Genomic DNA, 19,752 nt, shown 5'->3' with positions numbered 1-19,752 from the left:
CCACCCCGCGCCGCGACGAAACCAATGCACCCGACCAGATTGTCACCGGTCTTGCGAAGGTAGAAGAAATGGCGGAACAGGGCAACGGAGGGCATCACCCCCATGAACATCTCACAATAGAAGGCGAAGAGGGACAGAAGGAGGATGGAGTTGGCATGGATGTGGAGCGCATGGAGACCATAGTGGTGAAGGATCCGAAGAAGGGGGATAATGGAGGTACCAGCCCCGAGAAGACGTTGTGCATGAAGAAGGGGAAGAAGTTGCTGCCCGCGGGCTCCGGCACAGCGGTGGTGACCCGGAACGCGGTCTTCTTCCACTCATTATCGTCGCTCACCGTTAGGAGGAGCGTGGTCTGGAGCTTCTCCCCGATTACGCAGGGCGCCAGCAGCCCTGGCTCGTACCAGGCGGAGCCGGCAGCCGAGGAAGAAGCCGTGGTCTTCTCGGCGGCCATCAAGTAGGAGATTTGGTGGAAAATCAGCAGATCTGGTGAGCTCTTCCGCTGTGGGGAGAAGGGGATCTGGAGCAAGACGAAGAAGGAACAATGGAAGCCTGGCGGCAGGCGGCACCCCTTTTGTCAAACGGAAGCAGTTGCCGAGGCAGCGTGGGGAAACGAAGTCGCCCACGTCCAATCAATCGCCACGCGTCATCAAGCCCGCAGGTGGTTAGGGCCCGCGGCGCTCCGCACTTGCCCTTTGGCTTCGCCTGGAAGCCAAGTCCGAGCGCGCCTTGGGCCCGGGGGCTACTGTCGGCGTCCTGGACTTGGGGGTATCCAATCCTGCCTGCCTGCAGCCCACCACATGGCTTCATCGACGGCCTGGTACGGCCCAGCCTCAACACCAGCACAGCAAGACCCTCGCGAGGGGCCAAGCCTCGCCAGGCGAACGACGCCAAGACCCCCGAAGGAAGTGGCCTCCTCAGGAGGGCTCCTGATGGGCGGAGAGTTCTATGCAGTTACCTCATGAGGCTCAGCTGACGTGAGCCATGACGACCAAGGCCAGGCAGGCGCCAGGCGGGCGCACAGCGCAGGTTTCCTCTTCAGTGCAAGGGAGGCAAGCCGCAGGCGCGGAGTCCCGAGGAATCAGCCAAAGGTTTCCATTCTGGTGCAACAAGACCAAGACCGCCAGGACGGCAGGACGGAGGTCATCACCGAGCCCACCGCAGTGTCACGACCAGAGGCTTTTTGCAAGCGAAGACTACTTTTGTTAGGATAGACTGTACTACTTGTCCCCTTTCAAATCCCGCCGTTGTGGAATCCCTTCCCGCTCATATTTGGGAAGAGGACCAAGGCCACTATATATAGGACTTAACCACCACCATAGAGGAGGAACCGAGATCAGGACAAGTAGAGCACCACACCAACTCAAGAACACCTCACCTCCTGAGGCTTGTTCATCCACGGTACTAGTTCATCCATAGCCCCTCGAGGCAATCCACCACACCACACTGGATTAGGGTATTACACCACAACGGTGGCCCGAACCTCTGTGTCTTTGTGTCTCCTTGAGCTTGACGCGCTAGGCTAGGGAGGATCGCGAGTAGGCAGGCTGGACAGGTTGAGATCTCCGCATGCACCCCAGAGTTCGAACCTCTCAAGGGTTGCCGGATCCCTAAATCCGACAAAACTCTACATAATATCAAGGCTTCCAGCTTATCCAGGCTTAGGATGCTGCATACAGAATAATTCCTTCCCTTTGATAAAAGGGTTCATATTTTTAGACCTCACTGCTTCAAATATAACTGCAGGTAAAAAGTTTGAACAACTTAAAAAGGTCAGATAGGAATGATTATCTAAAATAAGCCGAGAGATGAACTGGATAAGCTAGAAGTTTGATGATGATCAGGCTGCTGACTGCCAACTCTAAAACTGAGTGCCAACAATACCTTTTGTAACACAGTGCCAATCATACCATTTCAAGGTATCATAGGCACTTGCTTTGCTGAGGGAGAAGTGGTGACGATGATGCCGAGGTGCAACGTTGTATACAGCACGCAGCAAGCTGTTCACTCCTTGACATAATTCAAAATTTCTGCTGTTCACACAGTTCTCACTCAATTGCTATATGGGAAATGGAATCTCCTGCATCCGGGTGACGCTTTCCTCTCCTTGCACCACAGAACCACACTGGAGGTGCAAGAGAGAGAGAAATGTGACGCGCGGCAAAGTATACAAAAAATGTGGATATCTCTAACCAAGTTCTTCTCGTTAGCGTGTAATTTTCCCGAGCTCGGGAACTTTGGGCAAGCCAAATAGTGAGTTTGTGTTCTTTAAGGGTAATAGCGGGCATGTGTTCTCTATTCAACTACTGCCATGGGTTCTTCTTTCCAGCCCCTTTGCGCATTAAACTTGTTTTCGAACTCTGCAGTCAAGAAGAAAGGAAAAGATGCTAAAGATTCAAAAGTACTAAAGTTGTACTGAAGCTGCATCAATTAATTTGGATCGGACGGATACATGATTGTAGGCAAGCTGTAGTGTTGTCTGGCTTACAGATTTCAATTTCAGTTTCAACTTTCCTCGGACCCTGTTCTTTTGCGGTTTCAGTTTGTAAATCCTAACCATCCAGTGCTGGGTTGTAAAAACCTGCATTAAGCAATATGGTACATGAACACGTTGCAGGTGCAGTCAAGCAAAGCTGAGAGGGGGACTCTGGTTTCTAAATGATTGGAGGGAAGAGTAGTAGCACTGTACCTCCTCAAAATGGGTCAGTTTAAAATGCTTCCTTCCTATTTCATATCTTCTCGCTCTGTCAAACCCCTTGCCATCAGTCTCAGCGAATCTAGATGCAAAGGAGAACAAATGTGAAAGAAAATCCATGATTGCGATACATCAGCATGGTAACTTCCTTGCACTGACAGACCTGTAATAACAAAGCTTGTACATGAGGCAATTCAGCATTGTTGGAGTGCCCTGAGCATCAACACGGTAGTTGCCATCCCTCTATAGAAATAATATAACATAATAACTCAGAAGAAGTCTGAAATTTCACATAGTTGATGGTGCTTTTCTTCCACATGTTATACTAGAATGCAAACTGATATTTTTAGTTTTCTACCACGACACTACCGAATGATATGCACGATAGTTGTAGAACACAAGTTCACCACTCACAAGGTAATCCTGTTCCTTGATGTGAGGGAATTCACCACCTCCGATTCGAACCATCCAGAGGAACTTATTAATATCATCACTTGGGTAGCCAATAAGCCCTGAAAATAAAATCGTCAGGTTTTATGGGGTCGGGATTCAGGAAGCACTTTGTTTAGAATACTGTTATTTCTGCAAGTCCAAAACACATCAACCTCCAAAGACCACAAGCACATATTTAACATCTAAGGAATTGAAGATCTCCCATGCTCCTTTTTCTGGGGATGACATTGCTGTCCCAACTGTCGCTATGTGCGTGTTATTCCAGGTATTATTGTCTACAATCACGGTCCTGTTGGCCATTGCAGTTGTCTGATAACCATAATCCCACCATGACGCAACCTACAGCAATCATTGCCATCTTTCTATCAGAATGATGCAATTCAAGTGATCAGAGTAGGTCCATTCGAAGGCATACCTTATCGTCCACTTCTGTGTTATGGCGCAGCCATGCATAAGATTCACGGAAATCGTCATAAACATGCAGCCCGTCGTGTGAACGTGATGTCAGCACAATTGAGGGTGCAGAGTATGCTTCTGCAGCTGCCCATACACAATGGATCTGCAAAAATGGATCGTTGAGTAATAGCGTCACTTTTAATGAGAATGCTGCTTCCAGTGAAAACAGATACCTTACCACATAAAGTCCACAAAGCATGATCAGGAACAGTATACCCATGGCAGATGCTTCAGAAGGCAGTACACAAAGCTTCTCCTCCTTTTCGGGCCTAACAGGAGAACTTCCCACCAATTCTGTTTCCTTCCGACTCTTCTTTGATGATCTTTCCTTTGAAATAGTCCCCATTTTTTCTTTTTTTATGTTCGCATTTTTCGTGGAAGTTGTGATAGTGGCTGTACTGGAACTCCCTGGGGTACTATCTCCTGCCTTAAATTTGACAGGACAGTACATCAGTAAACCTTTTGTAGAAACTAAATCTGGTAAGAATATTAGAAAAATAGTACTAATGAAATAATCATACAGTAGGAAGGGTATCATCTGATATTGGGCGCTGAAATTTCATCGATCGTGTGAGGACGTTAAAAGCTTCTGACAGAGCAATCCCAGACAAAATGCACACGGCAGGGGCAAGAACAAGCATCAGTCGTACCTAACATTGCACTAACATCACTATCAACTGATAAATAAAGCAATACGGTACTGTAAATGTCTTAGCAGTGATGACTTACCATTACCCCAGAGAAATATACTGAAGTTACCAAGTACAAGACCGAAAATGAGCTTGCATCAGATAAAGGTAAGAAGCATGACTGCAGGTTGTGTTGCAACAAATTAATTAAAACCATGCTAAACACGAAGTAAAATCCATTTTCCAACAAAACATGAATGCTTACTATGATCCCAGCAGGAACTAAGAAGGCTAGCACATTGATAGCCATAAAGTAAGAAGGCCAGGTAGGTGGTTGATGTTCGCTCACGCTAGCAATGATAGGGATGTACTTGCTTGCATATGTTCTGTCAGAATGGAACAAAGCGAAGGAATTCAAGGCATCAACTTATATAGAAACAGAAGAAGAATTCATCATAAACAGGAATCAGAATTATGTACATCCTGTATACAGAATAAATTTCAAGTTATCAGTACATCGTGGGTAATAGAAAGAGTGGATTCCATTTTTTACCCCCTACTTTGATATTTTTACGCTAATTACCCCCATTTAATAGCTTTTCATTCGAATTACCCCATGCGACAAAAGTTTTGCCAGTTTTACCCCATTTAAAGTATTTTAGGTTGTGGATAGCTTCTCCAGTGGTTCTTTTGTCATACAAAGCATCAATGGAATTATGCCTAGTACGATGCAACACCCAGAAGCAACGGAACTACTGCACATATGATAATTGCTTGTACGATACTAGCAGGATGCTAAATCCAATGGTCTTTATTTCCTTTGCCCAAATGCTGCAAGGTCAGATCCAAATCATCATACAAATATCGGATAAGGCCTGTCATACATATAGCAGTGCTCCAGAAGCAAATGCCGTGAAGAAGAATGAGGTGGAAACAATGAACAAGGAGCTGCGTGACATGAAGAAGTAATTTATCAAGGCAAAGTGGTACGTGCGTACATCTGCCGACCGTGAGAAAAAACTGTGTTCGGCTAAGCCATTTGACCGGTTCAGGCACGGGAAAAGATGCCAGAAAAAAAATGCGATGTGGCACGTCATGTGTGCCTGATGACCAGGGCTCACCTGATAGATCACTAAATGGGATAAAAACTCGTAATTTTTTTAAACGGGGGCAAAACTTTTACTAAATGGGGTAATCCGGATGAAAAACTGTTAAATGGGGTAATTTGTGTCAAAAATGTCAGCGTATGGAGTAAAAACTGGATTCACTCTAATAGAAATCACAATTCTTTTGTACTAATGCGGAAACCTAGAAGGTAGCATATCTCTTTAGAAACTCCAAATCCAGAGGAAAGGTGGTTCCAATTAAAATTGTCATGTTTATTGTTAACCAGAGTGAAGGCTTTGTTATCAGTGAAACAAAAACAAGAACAAGTCTTGCGCCAAACAAATACTTTATGAGAACTTACGGGTCAAGTAGACTCAAACTGCGCCCACTCCAACCTTTTGTTGGGCTAGATGCGACCAATGCAGCAAGTATTGCTACTACAGCGAGACAAAGGGCTCTGCAGGAATCCTTGATATTAGAATGTGTACAGAACATCTACTTTGTTTTGACTTATGAGAAACAAATGTTTGGTCTGCCAAAATTATGAACCAGTATCAAGTGTAACACGTCTTTTAACGCACATTAACTGGTTTTGACATCAGAAACTTACAAGCCAACCGTTAGTACAAATGTCATGGCCACTTTGAACAGCCGAGGAGTTAAAAGTCCTTTGATGTAATACACAAGAGCAACCACATGGAGGATTATAAACACCTGGAATTCAATCATCATTTTCAGAAATAAAGAGAAAGCAATTACTCCCTCCGATCCATATTACTTGTCACTCAAACGGATGTATCTAGACGTATTTCAGTGCTAAATACATCCATTTGAGCGACAAGTAATATGGATTGGAGGGAGTAGCAATTTTTTAACAGATATACAAAAATTGGGTGAAATCAGACAATTTAAGGGGGGAAAAGGAACACATGCGTAGGTAGATAATCAATTGGTGTACCAGAAATGATGCAAAGTGCTCTGATGTCAATACTGCATTAAAACCAACCACAGGTACCAATGCTGCCAGAAGTGTTCCCAGTACAACCTGCATGGTGCTAATCATGATAATGAGAATCTGTGCTGTTCATTTGTGCATAACCAATCGGTAAGCCATTAGACTTATCGACTTACAAGGGGAGCATAAGCAACGTAAAGTCGTGAAGAATAACGACCAGTTACAATACACAGGAGAACATGCATTGGGATAAGGTTGATGATGAATGTGTAGCCTCCCCAGGAACAGACCTGAAAAGCGGAAATGCAGTATAATGTGAAGAATTTTCTGAAACTTGTAGCTATTCTAAACATTTTCGAAGAAAAACTTACCATGTAAAAGTAAGAGAGAGCATTAAGTGTTGCATAAAAGAGTGACCCCGTGTTTAGTGTCTGCATAGTCATCATTATGTTATCTTCTTGAGGACACAAAGAGAAGGTTAAAATGGACAAGGCCTAAAATTCTAAGGACGCTTTGAGAACCTAACCTTTACATATAGATAAAATGTGAATATTAAAGCAAATATTGCTACAGCTTCGTTATCGTAGCTGCCTGCAACAGATCTTGAGATGTATGAGGGGACCTGCGTATTAGGAGGAATGGTAAGTAGTTTCTCGATCAAGTGCTATTTACAAGATAGTGTATAAGGATATAGTAGCAGTAGGTAGGCATATTTATAAAAAGAAAAAGGAAAGATGATGTCTCATGGTCGCAGATCCCAAATAAATGAGAAAAACACAGCCTTACCCCATGGCTCAATGATCATTAGGATTTTTATTCACAGGAAATTTCAACCTTCATAATTCAGAAATATTTCGGTTCTCAGCTTTGTGTTCCAGTCCCTATTTTTCATATTTTCCCAGGCCAGGCCATTCTTGGACCTCAACTTTTTTAATGAAGCTGCTTTGATCATTCAGCTCTCAGTTTTTAGATACTGATTCTTGTGATTAAACAGTTGTAAAATCTCTCTGAATTTTCCTGTTTTTGACATGTAAGAAATGAACCTTGTCGGTTACAGAAGGCTTTTCGGATAAATAGTGAAGTCGAAGAACCAAATAAGCTCACTTGAAATGATTAGGACGTAAAATCATCCGGAGCTCAAACCAGAGGACCAAAATATGACTCCTTTGTTTGGAAATGCCAAATTCAACTCCTAAACATTGATCGGCTGAGAAGTGATTTGACAACTATTCCAGAAAAGAGATAATTGAGAATAACCTAACAAATGAGGATTGGGCTGTGAAAAAGTTATTCGGCTAGGAAGAATGAAGACACAAATTTACAAAAGCTTTTGCTCATACAGTTGGAGATATGGAAGCAATTTTTACAAAGCTAACAGAAATATCGCATCAAAGTATCCCCATTCTCTAATTTACCCACAAACGAATGGACGAACAGACCTAGCCGACATTTGTCCATTGGAACTCACAGCAAAGTACCAATACACAAGTGTAAGCAGCAAGGTATAAAATGAGAAATATAAATCAGGTAGGCATATAGAAAAAACTTAATTTTCTCATGGCCAAACTGAGCAGTCCCTCCACAAAGAAAAGATAAAAGAAACAGAGAATACCATAGCTAAGATAGTTGCTGCCATTAAACCAGCCCCATGACCCTTCGCTTCCTGGAAGGTAAAGTACATAGTTACTACAGAACTTCTGTGGTTGTAGAACTAGTGTAAGCACATGTGATTCTTATATCAGGAAAACAACCTTTGTCAACAGATAAGTTGCCCAGGAAGCATTTGCCGAAAAAATCGGAGCAGTGAACACACAGACAGTCTCCACCGACAATGGGATGTTGAGGGAGTTTAGCAACCTATACAAGCAAAACACTTGAGGCGCAATCGCGGTTTTTCAGAGCTGTCCGACAACGCGTTGCTCTATGCTATGGAATGAAACATTTTACATACCACCATATCGTGCCTGCCGTCAGTGTCAAACCAGGATAGACGGTGCCGCCAATAACACGTCCGAGGGGGTACCTATAACATACAAATAACAATAAGAAACGACGAACATTCATAACGCATACTGAATGATTCATGTGTCCCGGCAAGTGGCAACCATACCATGTTCGATCGTCAAACCAGTTCCAAAACTCGTAGATTCCACTCTTTGACAAAAACTGAGACAAGGCAGGGAAACATATAGCGAATAAAAATACATACACATTATGGAACATCAATACTTGTACAAAAACGTAAGCTGCAAATTACACAAAAGAATACTCCCTCCGTTCCTAAATACTCCCTCCGTCCCATAATATAAGAACGTTTTTGTCAAAAACGTTCTTATATTATGGGACGGAGGGAGTATTTGTCTTTCTAGAGATTTCAAATGGACTACCACATACGGATGTATATAGACATATTTTTAGAGTGTAGATTCACTCGTTTTGCTCCTTATGTAATCACTTGTTGAAATCTCTAGAAAGACAAATATTTAGGAACGGAGAGAGTACATCCCAAGTCCCCAATCATATGCAGAGGCCAGGATGCTTTGCCCTTCCATTGGGGAAAAGAAAACCAACATTTGTCCCAATTTTCTCGCCGCTTAATACCACTACCATGTGAAAGTAAACGAAGCTTCCTACAGCCATAGTTACCAAAATTCGAATGTAATAACGCTCCGAGCAAACACAGCAACGCGTCCTGCTACGCTTTGAGCTCAGTTTCACAGTGCTGCTACACACCACAGGCACCTGAGCAACGGACAGTGGGCAACAATGTGACGCCGCCGAAACTGACCTGAGTGACGCGGTAGTTGAAGTAGGGATCGAACTCGTGGATCACGCTCTCATACTTGATCACCTGCGGCACACCAACATGTGAGGCGGGCATGGAGTTCGCCACAGGATCTAGAGAACGTTGGCGTGGATCTTACTGAGAAGAGGCGGATGGAGAAGGCAAGGACGCCGATAAGGAGGAGGGCGAAAGCACACAGCATGCCGCTCAGGGCGTTCCGGAGTCGGCCGCCGCCCCCGGCCGCCATGGAGATGGACCCGGCCTCGAGCTCCGCCATGGCGGCTCAGCGGAGCAGTGGAGTTGGGGGAGCAGGCGAAGGAAGGCTGTTGGTGTAGCTGCTGTGTTGGTGCCCTGCCGTCGAGCCGCTGCGTGCCGTAGCAGTGGAGTACTGAACTTGTTTGGGCGATTTGGCACTACCAAGTTTCCAGATCGAATTCACTGGTGATCATGATTATATGTAGAAAGAAACAAAAGAAAACGCCCATCCGATTATATGCTGGCTGGCTACGAGTTGCTAAAGCTCACCAAAAAGCGGCTAATGTCTGGTTGGACTTTTGTCTACACAAACAAAAATGGTATTCACAATCACACCTGACAACCAGTCAACGTGGACATCCTTGTGCACAAGGGTCAAATTTAGAAGATTTGCTCTATCCAATTATAAAAACATTTATGGGGGAAGAAACATTCTCCCAGTGACAATGGGCCAAGTCGTTCGGATTTTTTTTTTAGCAGATACACTCCTTTGAACTAGAACCATGACAAAAGTTATGGAACGGAAGGAGTACTTTCTTTTCCACAGGTCCACTGTGCATGTTAGAAATAAGCACACTGATTTTATGCAACAACATGCTGGTTTTTTTACCCAAGAATACAGTTACAAGCACCGTTTCGTATAAAAAACAACAGACAAATGAGATCACCAAAGCTAAAAACAATATATGATACATCTATGGCAGAGCCGCTGAACCAGAGCGAACTAATTCAAACTTTCTCAACAACAAAATAGGGAGCCTGATTGTAACTGCGGAGTAACGCCACCAAACTGGAGCTGACACTCCACCAGATACAACCAGAGTTCAAGCTTCTTCAAGAATGGCACGGGCAAGATTTGATCCCAGAGCCAATCTGACAGAGCTCAGTGCATGGCTTGGTAGGTGATTACTGCAGAAGTCAGGACGCAGCTTGGCCATGGACAGTTCTTGTAGTTTATTTAGCAACAAGGTCGTCTCGGCAACATTCAGTAAAGGGCGGGGTTTGCAGTTGAGTAGTTTCACCTGTAGAAAAGGTGGCGACAGAAAATGGAATCAGAACTCCAAACTTCTTAAATGTTAATCCGGATTAAGATAAGATGAAGAAATATGATTTAGCTAAGCTATTTCGCTGAATGAAGATCCTTAGTGCTATACTAATCAACCAGCGGGAGCTTACCGAGTCATGTAGAAGGGGCAGCCAGAAACGTTGTGGTGTAGAAGGATTTCTCATTAGCTGCAAAAGAAAAATTACATTGTATATAAGGAATAAAAAAACTAATGCCATAGATCTTAAACCTGGAGACAAGATAACTATTCCTACAAGCTGCATGCTTTTTTGCACATCTTCTACCAATGGTCTTGAATTGAAGTATTGAACTGCAGAAACATTTTTACCTGTATAAGAAACTCCACGGTCTGCCGAGCAGCCTCGCCGGTCCTTCCTTCTAGTGCCTGTTGAAGGGATCTCTTGAAATCCCGGTACCTTTGCAAAAGCATATGTTAAGCTGATGTCACACTTGTGAAGAGAAAAGAAACAATAATTTGATGAAAAAATCAAAAAGGAAATAAATACCTGTGAAGGAACTCAAGACCACCTGCACTACCAATGTCTGAACCTAGTAACTCGAGCAACCCTTCCCATTGCTGACCAAGCAAAATCACTATTAGATACTGTCATGAATAATATAGCTGCTAAATTGTCTGCATATTTTGATCCATTTTACTTGGTTAATACTGAAGACTAAACTAACTGTAGGGGAGGAAAAAGGGAAGAATTTGACACCTTAAAATTATCATCTGCGACTGACTTCCCAATGCGTTCAAACAATTGTTGAGCAATTCTATCAAGTCGTACTTTATCATGAGCTTGCTGAAACCAGTAAACCCCAGTTCCTTTTCTACCATGCTTCCAATGGTAACAGCCTGCAATCTAAAACCAAAAAAAAAAGTTATTAGATAGGACATCTTGAGCCAGTTAAATACAGAATTCCAAAGTTAAGTTTGAATATTTAGTTGAAGAATAAGCCATTTTAAAACCCAAGATGCTCATGAAAAATTGTGCTTATCTTAAAAATAAAGTTACGCGTGCATTACGAACCACATTTTACCTTCATGATGTTTGTACCAACATTCTCCAGTTCATACAAACGACAAAGTTCCAAAGTCTGCTCACACAAACGAGTTTTAGGTGACAGAAAAAAATACAGAAACACCACAAGTAAATATCAAATTGAATAAACGTACCTTCAGCACTAGACGGTTATCTTGTATGGGTTGCTTGAGAAGTAGAATCTCCAGCAGCCCTAGACCTTGGTTTAGACACGAGGACAGATAAGTCGGTGCGATCTGAGTACCAAACATGCAAGATGGCCATTACCAACAACATCAAAATAAGACATTCGCCTAGCATAGATAAACAACATCGATTCTATAGATCTGATACAACAAAGTGGACAACGGATGGTAGCAAACTACACAATACGCATACATACACTAGAACATTCAGACCCACATACATCAGAATATTGTTCAAGAAAGAAGTCTATTGTAAACCCTGAACCATGGCTGAAAGTCCCATAAAGCCCTGAACTATGAAACCGTCCATATTAAACGCCATTTAACTTCAGCCCTGTTAAGCTTCATGCACTAGCCAACGCAACCCAAAGTCCAAACTGATGGAAAAGGCTAGGCAATCCACATATACACTTCAACAAATCCTAACCTGGTTTTAGATAGTCGTTTTACATTTTGCTGTTTTCAAAAAATGTGAAAACTAGAAAGCACCAATACGGCTGGGTCAGCCGTAACCCCATGCTGTAAGCAGGCGACACGGGGATACACTCGGCTACACGTATCCCCGATTATTCCCTTTTTCTGATTTTGAAAAAAACAGGGATACGGTGGGGATACTCACTGGATAAGATAAATGAAATTCTCTAGTCATTTTGCACATGACATAGATGGTCATTTTTTATGATTTTCTTATGACATCCATGAATTGTTTTCATACTTCTTTAGAAGACTAACACAAAACCATTTTTCAAATCGTCCTAGGATTTGATTTCAATGGTTTTAGAAAGTTCGGGATTTGATAGACAGTTCGAAAGTTTGGGGTTCAAGTCACACCAGGCAAAATAGTTCAAGGTTCAAAATGGACTTTTCTCAATATTTAAAACCACAGAACAGAACAGAAGCTGCTCTAGTCATTTGGTAGTGCATTGAGTACATAAAACTCACCTGCCAAGTTGAAGAATGAGAACACAAAACTTGAGCGTAGACTAGCCGGTGCAGTTCTTCTATGCTTATGCCACCAAAGTTAGGTCGTTCTTCATGCAACATAATATCCGCATAGTCATTATCAGCTGCCAACAGCTCCATACAGTGTGTAACCATCCTGTGGTCACAGATGGCAAAATCTATTAGGTCACAGTGTTTCAATGTTGACAGTAGGTGGAAAATCAAATACTCCGAGTAACAGATTGTCCATTTACCAAGGCCCAAATTTTTTTGTGCATTCCGCCAAGACAACCTAAACATGAAAAAGAAATGTTACATCGGCAAGAAAGGAAAGACAAGGGTTATATGGAGTCTGCCAGGATAATGTTGCATGCCAACCTCTGGATTTTCTGAAAGGATGCCGTTAAGCAGGCCTGTTAATCCATTAGTGTCGAAAGACGGCTTAAGCTGTATGCATTTCTGTGCTAAGTGATGCATCCCTTCAAAGCCCTGAAACAATGGAGAGAAAAGGCTAAACTGTTGCACAAAGACTCCTTGAACTGTTCACATGTATACATTAAATTAAAAGCTAACTGTTGCACCATACGAGAGATAAGAGGTTTCAGGAAATTCAGTCAGGGTAAATATTTAGCCATCTTAAAAGCACAAAATATTGCACAAAGACAATTCAAAATCAATAAAAAAAAAAGAATGAGACCGAGAGGTGTGACCACATTCCCCAGCTTTTCATTCCAAAGAAGATGAAGACTCGAGCCCATGTTGGCTAGATGCAGTTGTTGTGCCCTAGGCCCTAGCCAATAGAGCTGTGACAGTGAGAGCTCTAAGTAACCAGGTCATGTAACAGATTAGAGCACACATTCAATTGTAAAATGATCTTGTCAACAAGGGGTTGCTCTAATAGCAATCATGAAACTGAAAGCCATGGGAGGAAACTGCATGCAAAACCTTAGGTAATAGGGAAGTAAGGGCATCTGGCACATCTTTACGCAAGCATTGGGAATCAAGGAATGTCACAGAAGTATTAAGGAAAACTGAGAGTTACTCAAGCAAATGAACCACAAAGCATTAGAACTGACAATACAAGAGGCAAGTGCATGGGTATGAGACGAACCACTGTAAATGGCCTTATATAAAGAAAATGAGAAGCGAATAGCTCCAGCCAATGGGAAGTAGCAGCAGTGAGGTCCTTTATGTTTCCCATCATGATGTGAAGCAGATTCTTCAAACCATCACGAGTTTTTTGGTGACTGCACTGAATCCAAAATGCACTGCACTCCAGTTTACTTACTTGACCTCGCCATTTTTCCCATGCCTGCAAATACAAGTAGCTCATCAAATCTTTCTGTGAACTTCAACTGGGACAACTTTTTTTAACACATAATTTAAAGCTTATGAAGGCAAAAAGAATGACTACGGAAGATTGACATAACAATTTCACCAAGCCCAACCAGTACACTGCCCAGTTTCACAGATGAGTAACAAGGTAAAACCGTTTCAATTAGAAGTATTACCAAGAAATCACATATTTCACTTTGAACCATGTGTCATATTACCATTAAGGTCAAGATTTGCATCTCAGGGTACCAAAAGCAGGCACGAAATTCCAATAAAAGAGCATATGTGCCACATTAAAAGATGTACCCTGACCAATCCTCATTGCCTCCATGCAGGGCGTTGTCTTTCGCCAGAAGGATGACGGGAGAGATGTGGGGCATGCAAGATAAGATCCAGAGCCTCATTATTCAGCTTTAGAGTTTAGAGGATGGATGCAGGATAGCATTTTGAAGACAGTTGCGTTCATTTTCCCTTGTGTTTTGTTTTCGGGACTGTCCGAGCTATGGTAGTGTGTTTTGGATAGTTGTTCTGGTTGTTAGGTTGTCGCATTTTGGATCTGGGAGAGAAGAGGGATCAGGGATGGGTTTCACTACAGGTAGGGCTGAGACAAACGCTAGTTATTGGGCTGGGCCATATCGGAAACATACCTGTGAGGTATCGGGATTAAAATTCGTTACTTTTCATGCTTAATCAGCTGATACTCCCTTGATATGTATTGGAGACAAATCCATGTGTGATATGGTATCCAATACGGACACGCCACCCCCAGCAAGTATTTGTGTTTTTTAGACCATTTATAGAGTTGTCCCCAAATAATTCTCCTTGAACCTCGGTGGATAATGAGTTTCGAGCAGCAATCAGTTCTCCAAAAACTTAAAGGTAGTGACAAACGGTGAGGAATATACTCATAGTCTCATACTTAGGCCCTGTTCGGAATCAATCCGCTCCGCGGAGTTGTGGAGCTCGGTTTTGGCAGCTCCGTCAAAGTGAGCTGCAGTCTCGTCCGCTCCGGGAGCGGAGTTAGAGGAGCGGAGAGGAACCAAACACTCCCTTCATACTCAACCCCCACATATAGGCTCCCTTGGGCCTATGACATGGACTCGACATAGGCTGAAATTTTTTATATTCAGTGCTCGCCAGGTCGCTTTTATTTCTGATACTTCCATGCACCAAACAGTTCGGCAGACATTTAGATATTGAGGGAAGGTGGTAATGCACTCATATTTCAACAGTGGGCACAAAGCAGGTTGCAGCCCAAGGAAGCAGCAGCAAGTGATGAAGAGGGAGCCAAAAGCACCAGCAATCATTTGCAAACAGTAGGATAAAAAATGCAAAATAAGTTTGGCAGCATGGCAAGTAGCGATGGTGCTACCTAACAGTACAAGCAGCACCATCATGTGGAAATTGAACATGAGAAGGCAGAAGTATAACTATAACATTGTGGTACGGAGGCACTCTCATGAGCAGCAGTAACTGGTCATCATGGTGGTCATGCAAGGCATAGCTTGTAATGTGCAGCAGCAATGAGGGTAAAAACAGGATAATTAATATTGTTATGATTTCGCAAGGATAAGGGGAAAATGATCATGTCATTAGTGGTTTAGATCTATCCAACTTTCATAGGGGTGCAGAAGAAATTGTAAAGTGCTCAAAAAGATGGCAACATTTATAAAGCATACCTTGATGAAATCAGGTCTTGTTTTGCAGCACTGCCCTAATTTACCCTTTGGTAAATCCGGTCTCATGCGCGGCATGGTTGAGACAAGAACTGCAACAGCCTCAACCAACCCGTTTTCTGTCTGATGGACCAAAGGACAAAAGCCGTTTATGTTAGGATTAGTTGTACATAAAACATACTGACAGCAGAGAATTTCATATTATATGGGCAAAGCTACAAGAGAATACATGCCCCATATAGAAATAACTTGCAAAAGTATAAATAAAATACTATGTCCGAGTGATAACCGCAAGTAAATTAGCACAAGTGCTATCAAAATCAAAGAATAAATCAGGGAAATATAGCAGAGTAACATTTTCTTGTATCTTATTCGTGAATCGTAATTATTCAAGCAAAATATGAAGGTAAGTCAAACCCCAAAACAGACCAGAGAAATTGCGAGTCCTTGCATTACAGGTCACTCTCTTCCCATGATCAAGTTAACAAAATTATGCATTAGAATGGATCCATTCATCATTGCCACCTAATTGTTCTCTTCATAGCTGTATCGACAGGAGGGCGGTGAAAGCGTACTATTTCTAGGCTACTGTTTAATATTTTAAATAGGATTAAACTTTTAAATGTATACGGCCAACAATATAACATAACTGCACTTGGTGCAATAGCTGAACCACATGAACTTCATAGAAAAAAAAGGGACAAACTGAGTGTGCATTTTTCATTGCAATTCTGCATTTGAAAATCTGGGTAGTTTTAAATTCTAATTCGGTAAAAGCCTAAAAGGAGAAGGCAAATAGGGCAATACAATTATCGATGATCTAGGCCCTTAAATCAAACCAGAATGATATTTTATTTGCAAGATCAACATCACTGACAAGGTGACTAAAGAAATCAAGAATGGCCTGAAAGTAGCAACAACCTAAGTACCTCACGGTTGTCCATCTGACCCAATTGGTATGATCCATGAAAACGTAGCATATTCACCTGCAAGAAAAAAAAACTTCAGATGGCAAGCTACACACAAGAGTATAAACCTATGAAAAACGTGCAAAACATATAGACATACCACAACATCAAGCCATCCAACTGACAGTGCTGCCGATAATCCATTCCAGTAATCATCATCATTTTCAACAATCTACAAAAATACCACTTATTATCAGACATCAGTTCACTCTCACCAATAGTAAGGTACAAGGGTTGGACCATGGAAGTAATACATATTAACAGAAGTAAATAGATAAATAAAATATAACAGAGCATCAACTCAACAGGGCGGTCAGTTATTAAAGTTTGTATACCAGACTGGCCTCTATATACTATCATTGATAATAGAAGAATCAACCTGCAGGTTGATTAGCTTTTTCTGGAAATTGTTGAGCTTGAAATACACCGTGCCATCCGTCTTGGTCAAGAGGCTGTCGTAATCCTAATACCAAAATAGGAAGAATAAGAGAGATATAAGCCCAGGCATTGTGACAGTAAATATGACTTAATAAGGTATAACAAGGCAATTGTCAACAGAAAGAGCATTACGGCTAACCAATCAACGAGTCGCTCCGGAAGCCAGCTGTGTAACTCTTTGTCAACATAGAATATTTCTAACAATTCCCAGGCAGCCTTTAAACTAGTAGGCTTCTCTCTAACCTGTAAATTAAAATATAGCAGTTACTCCTTACTGGAAACAACAAAAATATAAGTGAACTTAAATGATAAGAAAGCATCGTAAGTTTGTAACACATATAGACGGTCACCTTAAGAATTGCCCTCGGATCTTCAATCATGAGAGCAGGAAGAGAATCTTGGTTGCCAAGAAGATTACCGATGGTTTTGCTGTATTCGAGCACATATTGCCACCTAATCAAAAAAATAATCAATAAGAACAAGAGCAGATTTTACAGTAACTGGTAAGGTTCTTCCTGTGATGCGACTGCCCAGTAAGGTTTATTTTTGCAGGCATGATTAATATATGCATCAGAATTCAGAATGGACGTCTGAGAGGTACAACTATAGCTTCTATAGCACATGGATGGCTGCCAAAGTCACTACAATTGTAACATGGGTTGTAAAAGTTAAAAGATTTTGAATAGACATGTAATGCCCATTTCCTATATAAGCATAAGTTGTGTAACAAACTCAAGCAATTTGGACCTCTGAACCGTAAGAAATGTGAAATAGAGCTCACCGTTACAATTGGTACTCAAATCAATCCCTAATCAAAACCAGATTGCATTAAGCAGCGAACACACGAAAACCAAAATGCTCACCATTCTGCGTGCTCTGAGACTGAGTGCATGTGCTGCATAGCAGCAGCATCTGCGAGGGCGTTCTTCCTGCTCTGCAGCAGCGCGAAGGCCGGTACCGAACCGTACTCGATCCGCCGCATCTCCGCCTCATCGACCTCCTCCTCGACCTCCGCGCTGCCATTGCCAGCGCCGACGCCGAGGTTCACTTCCACCACTCTCCCGGCGACCTCCTCCGCGCCGCGGCCGGCGCCTTCCTCCGGACTAGGAGGTCGGAGGCAGGCGACCTGCAGGAGGTTGCCGCTTGACCAGGAGATGTAGACGCGGGAGATGGGCGGCGGCACGCCGTGGCGGATGGGCCGCACAGGCAGTGCCGACGCCGCGTGCTTTGGCTCCCCCGAGAAAGGGACGATGGCGCCCCCGCTGTCGGCCGGCATGCCCGGCATCGTCGGCGAGGAGGAGCTAGGGTTTTGGGGGGAGGGGCACGGCGGGGAGGATTTGGGGCGGCGTGGGGAAGAAAGGTTTTAGGAGCTCGAACTTGTTGGGAAACCGGGGCCACCGAGGGGTCGCGGCGGCCTTGTGCGTATCGCACGGGCTAGCCCCTCCCCCACCCCACTTAAAATAAAATGGGTGGGTACTTATCCTTGACCCCTACCTTATATAAAGTAACGAGGAGCCATCATTATAACACCTGATCATTGATTAATAAACCTGGTCTCCTTCATATCTTTTAAGTCATTTACTTTTGCGTGTTCGACTACTTCGTCTACCGCTTTCGCTCTGCAACCTCGGACCGGACTCGCCGGCGGAGTTGCGGAACACGTTATCAGCACGCTTCGCTCAATCAACTCTCCGTCAAGCCTGCGTCACGCCTGCATCATGCAGGCTTTCGTCGATCCCGCGTAGGTATAAGATCCGATCCCCACTTTTGCAAAAATGGATTCCTCTCGTTACTGCGATTCCGTTTTTGCGATTAGATTATTTTTCGGATTTAATCTACCTATGGTGTGGATTTTCCTCCCAAGAACCAAGCGGACGAACACGTCGCCGTTCTTGGACTAAGAGGAACTTGTCGACTGCACTATAGGGAGTCGGTACAGATCGCGATCCAGATGATCGCGGTACCGCCGCAAAAGCACCAGATGTGCCATGCGTCGTCGTTTTTCGGATGAACGCGACGAAGATCCGCATCCCGAGGCCGGCGTCCAGATGACGCCGTGCTGTCCGCGACCCCGCTGGTCGCGCGTGAAGCGTCGTGCCCTGCTGGCCGCGACCCCGCTGGTCGCCGGCGCCGCCCTGCTGGCCGCGCTGCGCAGCCCCGCCCCGTCTCGCTGGCGCGTGCTCGCAGCAGCCCACCCCGATGGTCGCTGCCGCATCCTCGTGCCGTGGTCGTGGCCACAGCCGCTGCCGACGCCCCGTCGCTGGCCTGGCCGCGCCGCGCCATGGCCGCGCCCCCCTCCCCCCGTTGGCCGCGCCATGGCCGCGCGCCCCGCTGGCCTCGCCTCGCGCCCCGCTTCGCGCCCGCCTCGCGCCCTCGCTGGTCGCGCCGCCCTGCTGGTGGCTGCTGCCCGCGCGCGTGCGTGCCCTGGCCGCCGCCGTCGGGTGGCATGGCCGCCACGGCCGTCGCCGTGGCGTGGCGAGGATGCCACAGCCACCGCGCCCTGGCGTGGCTGCCGCCGTCGCCCTGCCCACTCGGGCGCTAGGAACCCTAGCGCGCCCCGGGTGTGGTCCGGGTGAGCCGGTCGGATGGGCCGGCTAGGCGCTGGTTGCTGGGCCCGGCTGGGCCGCGGGCTGTGGAGACCCCGGTACACACAAAAAAGTGGCGCAGGCTGCAGCGCGGAAAAATTGCGGTTTAGCCCCTGTAGTTTTCAACTTTTACGCGAGTTTTATTCCTGCAGCAATATTTCGCGTAGAACCCCCTGAAACTG

General features: G+C 44.3%; 2 protein-coding genes across 3 annotated transcripts; both read right to left on the bottom strand.

The window, feature by feature from the left end:
• Positions 1 to 1,965: 1,965 nt before the first annotated feature.
• On the bottom strand, positions 1,966 to 9,524 carry LOC123079031 (dolichyl-diphosphooligosaccharide--protein glycosyltransferase subunit STT3A). Of its 2 annotated transcripts, XM_044501704.1 has the most exons (23): positions 9,217 to 9,524; positions 9,081 to 9,143; positions 8,403 to 8,458; positions 8,244 to 8,315; positions 8,044 to 8,149; positions 7,905 to 7,955; positions 6,819 to 6,914; positions 6,664 to 6,723; positions 6,469 to 6,582; positions 6,296 to 6,382; positions 5,948 to 6,051; positions 5,699 to 5,794; positions 4,496 to 4,616; positions 4,331 to 4,411; positions 4,123 to 4,251; positions 3,780 to 4,028; positions 3,561 to 3,704; positions 3,298 to 3,484; positions 3,107 to 3,204; positions 2,856 to 2,935; positions 2,687 to 2,774; positions 2,486 to 2,578; positions 1,966 to 2,357 (listed from the first exon to the last, which is right to left on the bottom strand). In XM_044501704.1, exons 1-23 carry the CDS (start codon positions 9,352 to 9,354, stop codon positions 2,301 to 2,303), a joined length of 2,370 nt encoding a protein of 789 aa, XP_044357639.1. In that variant the 5' UTR covers positions 9,355 to 9,524; the 3' UTR covers positions 1,966 to 2,300. The 2 variants fall into 2 exon arrangements, with proteins under 2 accessions (XP_044357639.1, XP_044357638.1); XM_044501703.1 differs by having other exon boundaries at positions 6,469 to 6,723.
• Positions 9,525 to 9,893: 369 nt separating this feature from the next.
• Positions 9,894 to 18,409, bottom strand: LOC123079030 (nuclear pore complex protein NUP85). Its single transcript, XM_044501702.1, has 18 exons — positions 17,849 to 18,409; positions 17,336 to 17,438; positions 17,118 to 17,228; positions 16,927 to 17,010; positions 16,648 to 16,719; positions 16,509 to 16,565; positions 15,583 to 15,702; positions 13,680 to 13,880; positions 12,947 to 13,057; positions 12,823 to 12,860; positions 12,569 to 12,725; positions 11,576 to 11,677; positions 11,440 to 11,496; positions 11,115 to 11,261; positions 10,905 to 10,975; positions 10,727 to 10,814; positions 10,509 to 10,565; positions 9,894 to 10,354 (listed from the first exon to the last, which is right to left on the bottom strand). The coding sequence occupies exons 1-18, from the start codon at positions 18,268 to 18,270 to the stop codon at positions 10,157 to 10,159; spliced, it is 2,196 nt and encodes a 731-aa protein (XP_044357637.1). The 5' UTR covers positions 18,271 to 18,409; the 3' UTR covers positions 9,894 to 10,156.
• Between the last annotated feature and the right edge of the window lie 1,343 nt (positions 18,410 to 19,752).

Source organism: Triticum aestivum, chromosome 3D (assembly GCF_018294505.1).
Source record: "Triticum aestivum cultivar Chinese Spring chromosome 3D, IWGSC CS RefSeq v2.1, whole genome shotgun sequence".
Taxonomy (NCBI): Eukaryota; Viridiplantae; Streptophyta; class Magnoliopsida; order Poales; family Poaceae; genus Triticum; species Triticum aestivum.
Note: the sequence above shows the minus strand (reverse complement) of the source record. Positions and strands in the feature narration are given on the sequence as shown.

What these genes read in the sequence shown, in the direction of transcription:
- LOC123079031 (XM_044501703.1), bottom strand. Translation starts at nt 9,354, where the DNA reads ATGGCGGAGCTCGAGGCCGGGTCCATCTCCATGGCGGCCGGGGGCGGC. An exon ending in CAGCAACTATCTTAGCTATG is followed by an intron (nt 6,915 to 7,904) that starts GTATTCTCTGTT and finishes CCTAATACGCAG; the next exon opens with GTCCCCTCATACATCTCAAG. An exon ending in TGCTTTGTGGACTTTATGTG is followed by an intron (nt 3,705 to 3,779) that starts GTAAGGTATCTG and finishes CCATTTTTGCAG; the next exon opens with ATCCATTGTGTATGGGCAGC.
- LOC123079030 (XM_044501702.1), bottom strand. Translation starts at nt 18,270, where the DNA reads ATGCCGGGCATGCCGGCCGACAGCGGGGGCGCCATCGTCCCTTTCTCG. An exon ending in GTCAGATGGACAACCGTGAG is followed by an intron (nt 15,703 to 16,508) that starts GTACTTAGGTTG and finishes TTGGTCCATCAG; the next exon opens with ACAGAAAACGGGTTGGTTGA. An exon ending in TCCTTTCAGAAAATCCAGAG is followed by an intron (nt 12,861 to 12,946) that starts GTTGGCATGCAA and finishes TTTCATGTTTAG; the next exon opens with GTTGTCTTGGCGGAATGCAC.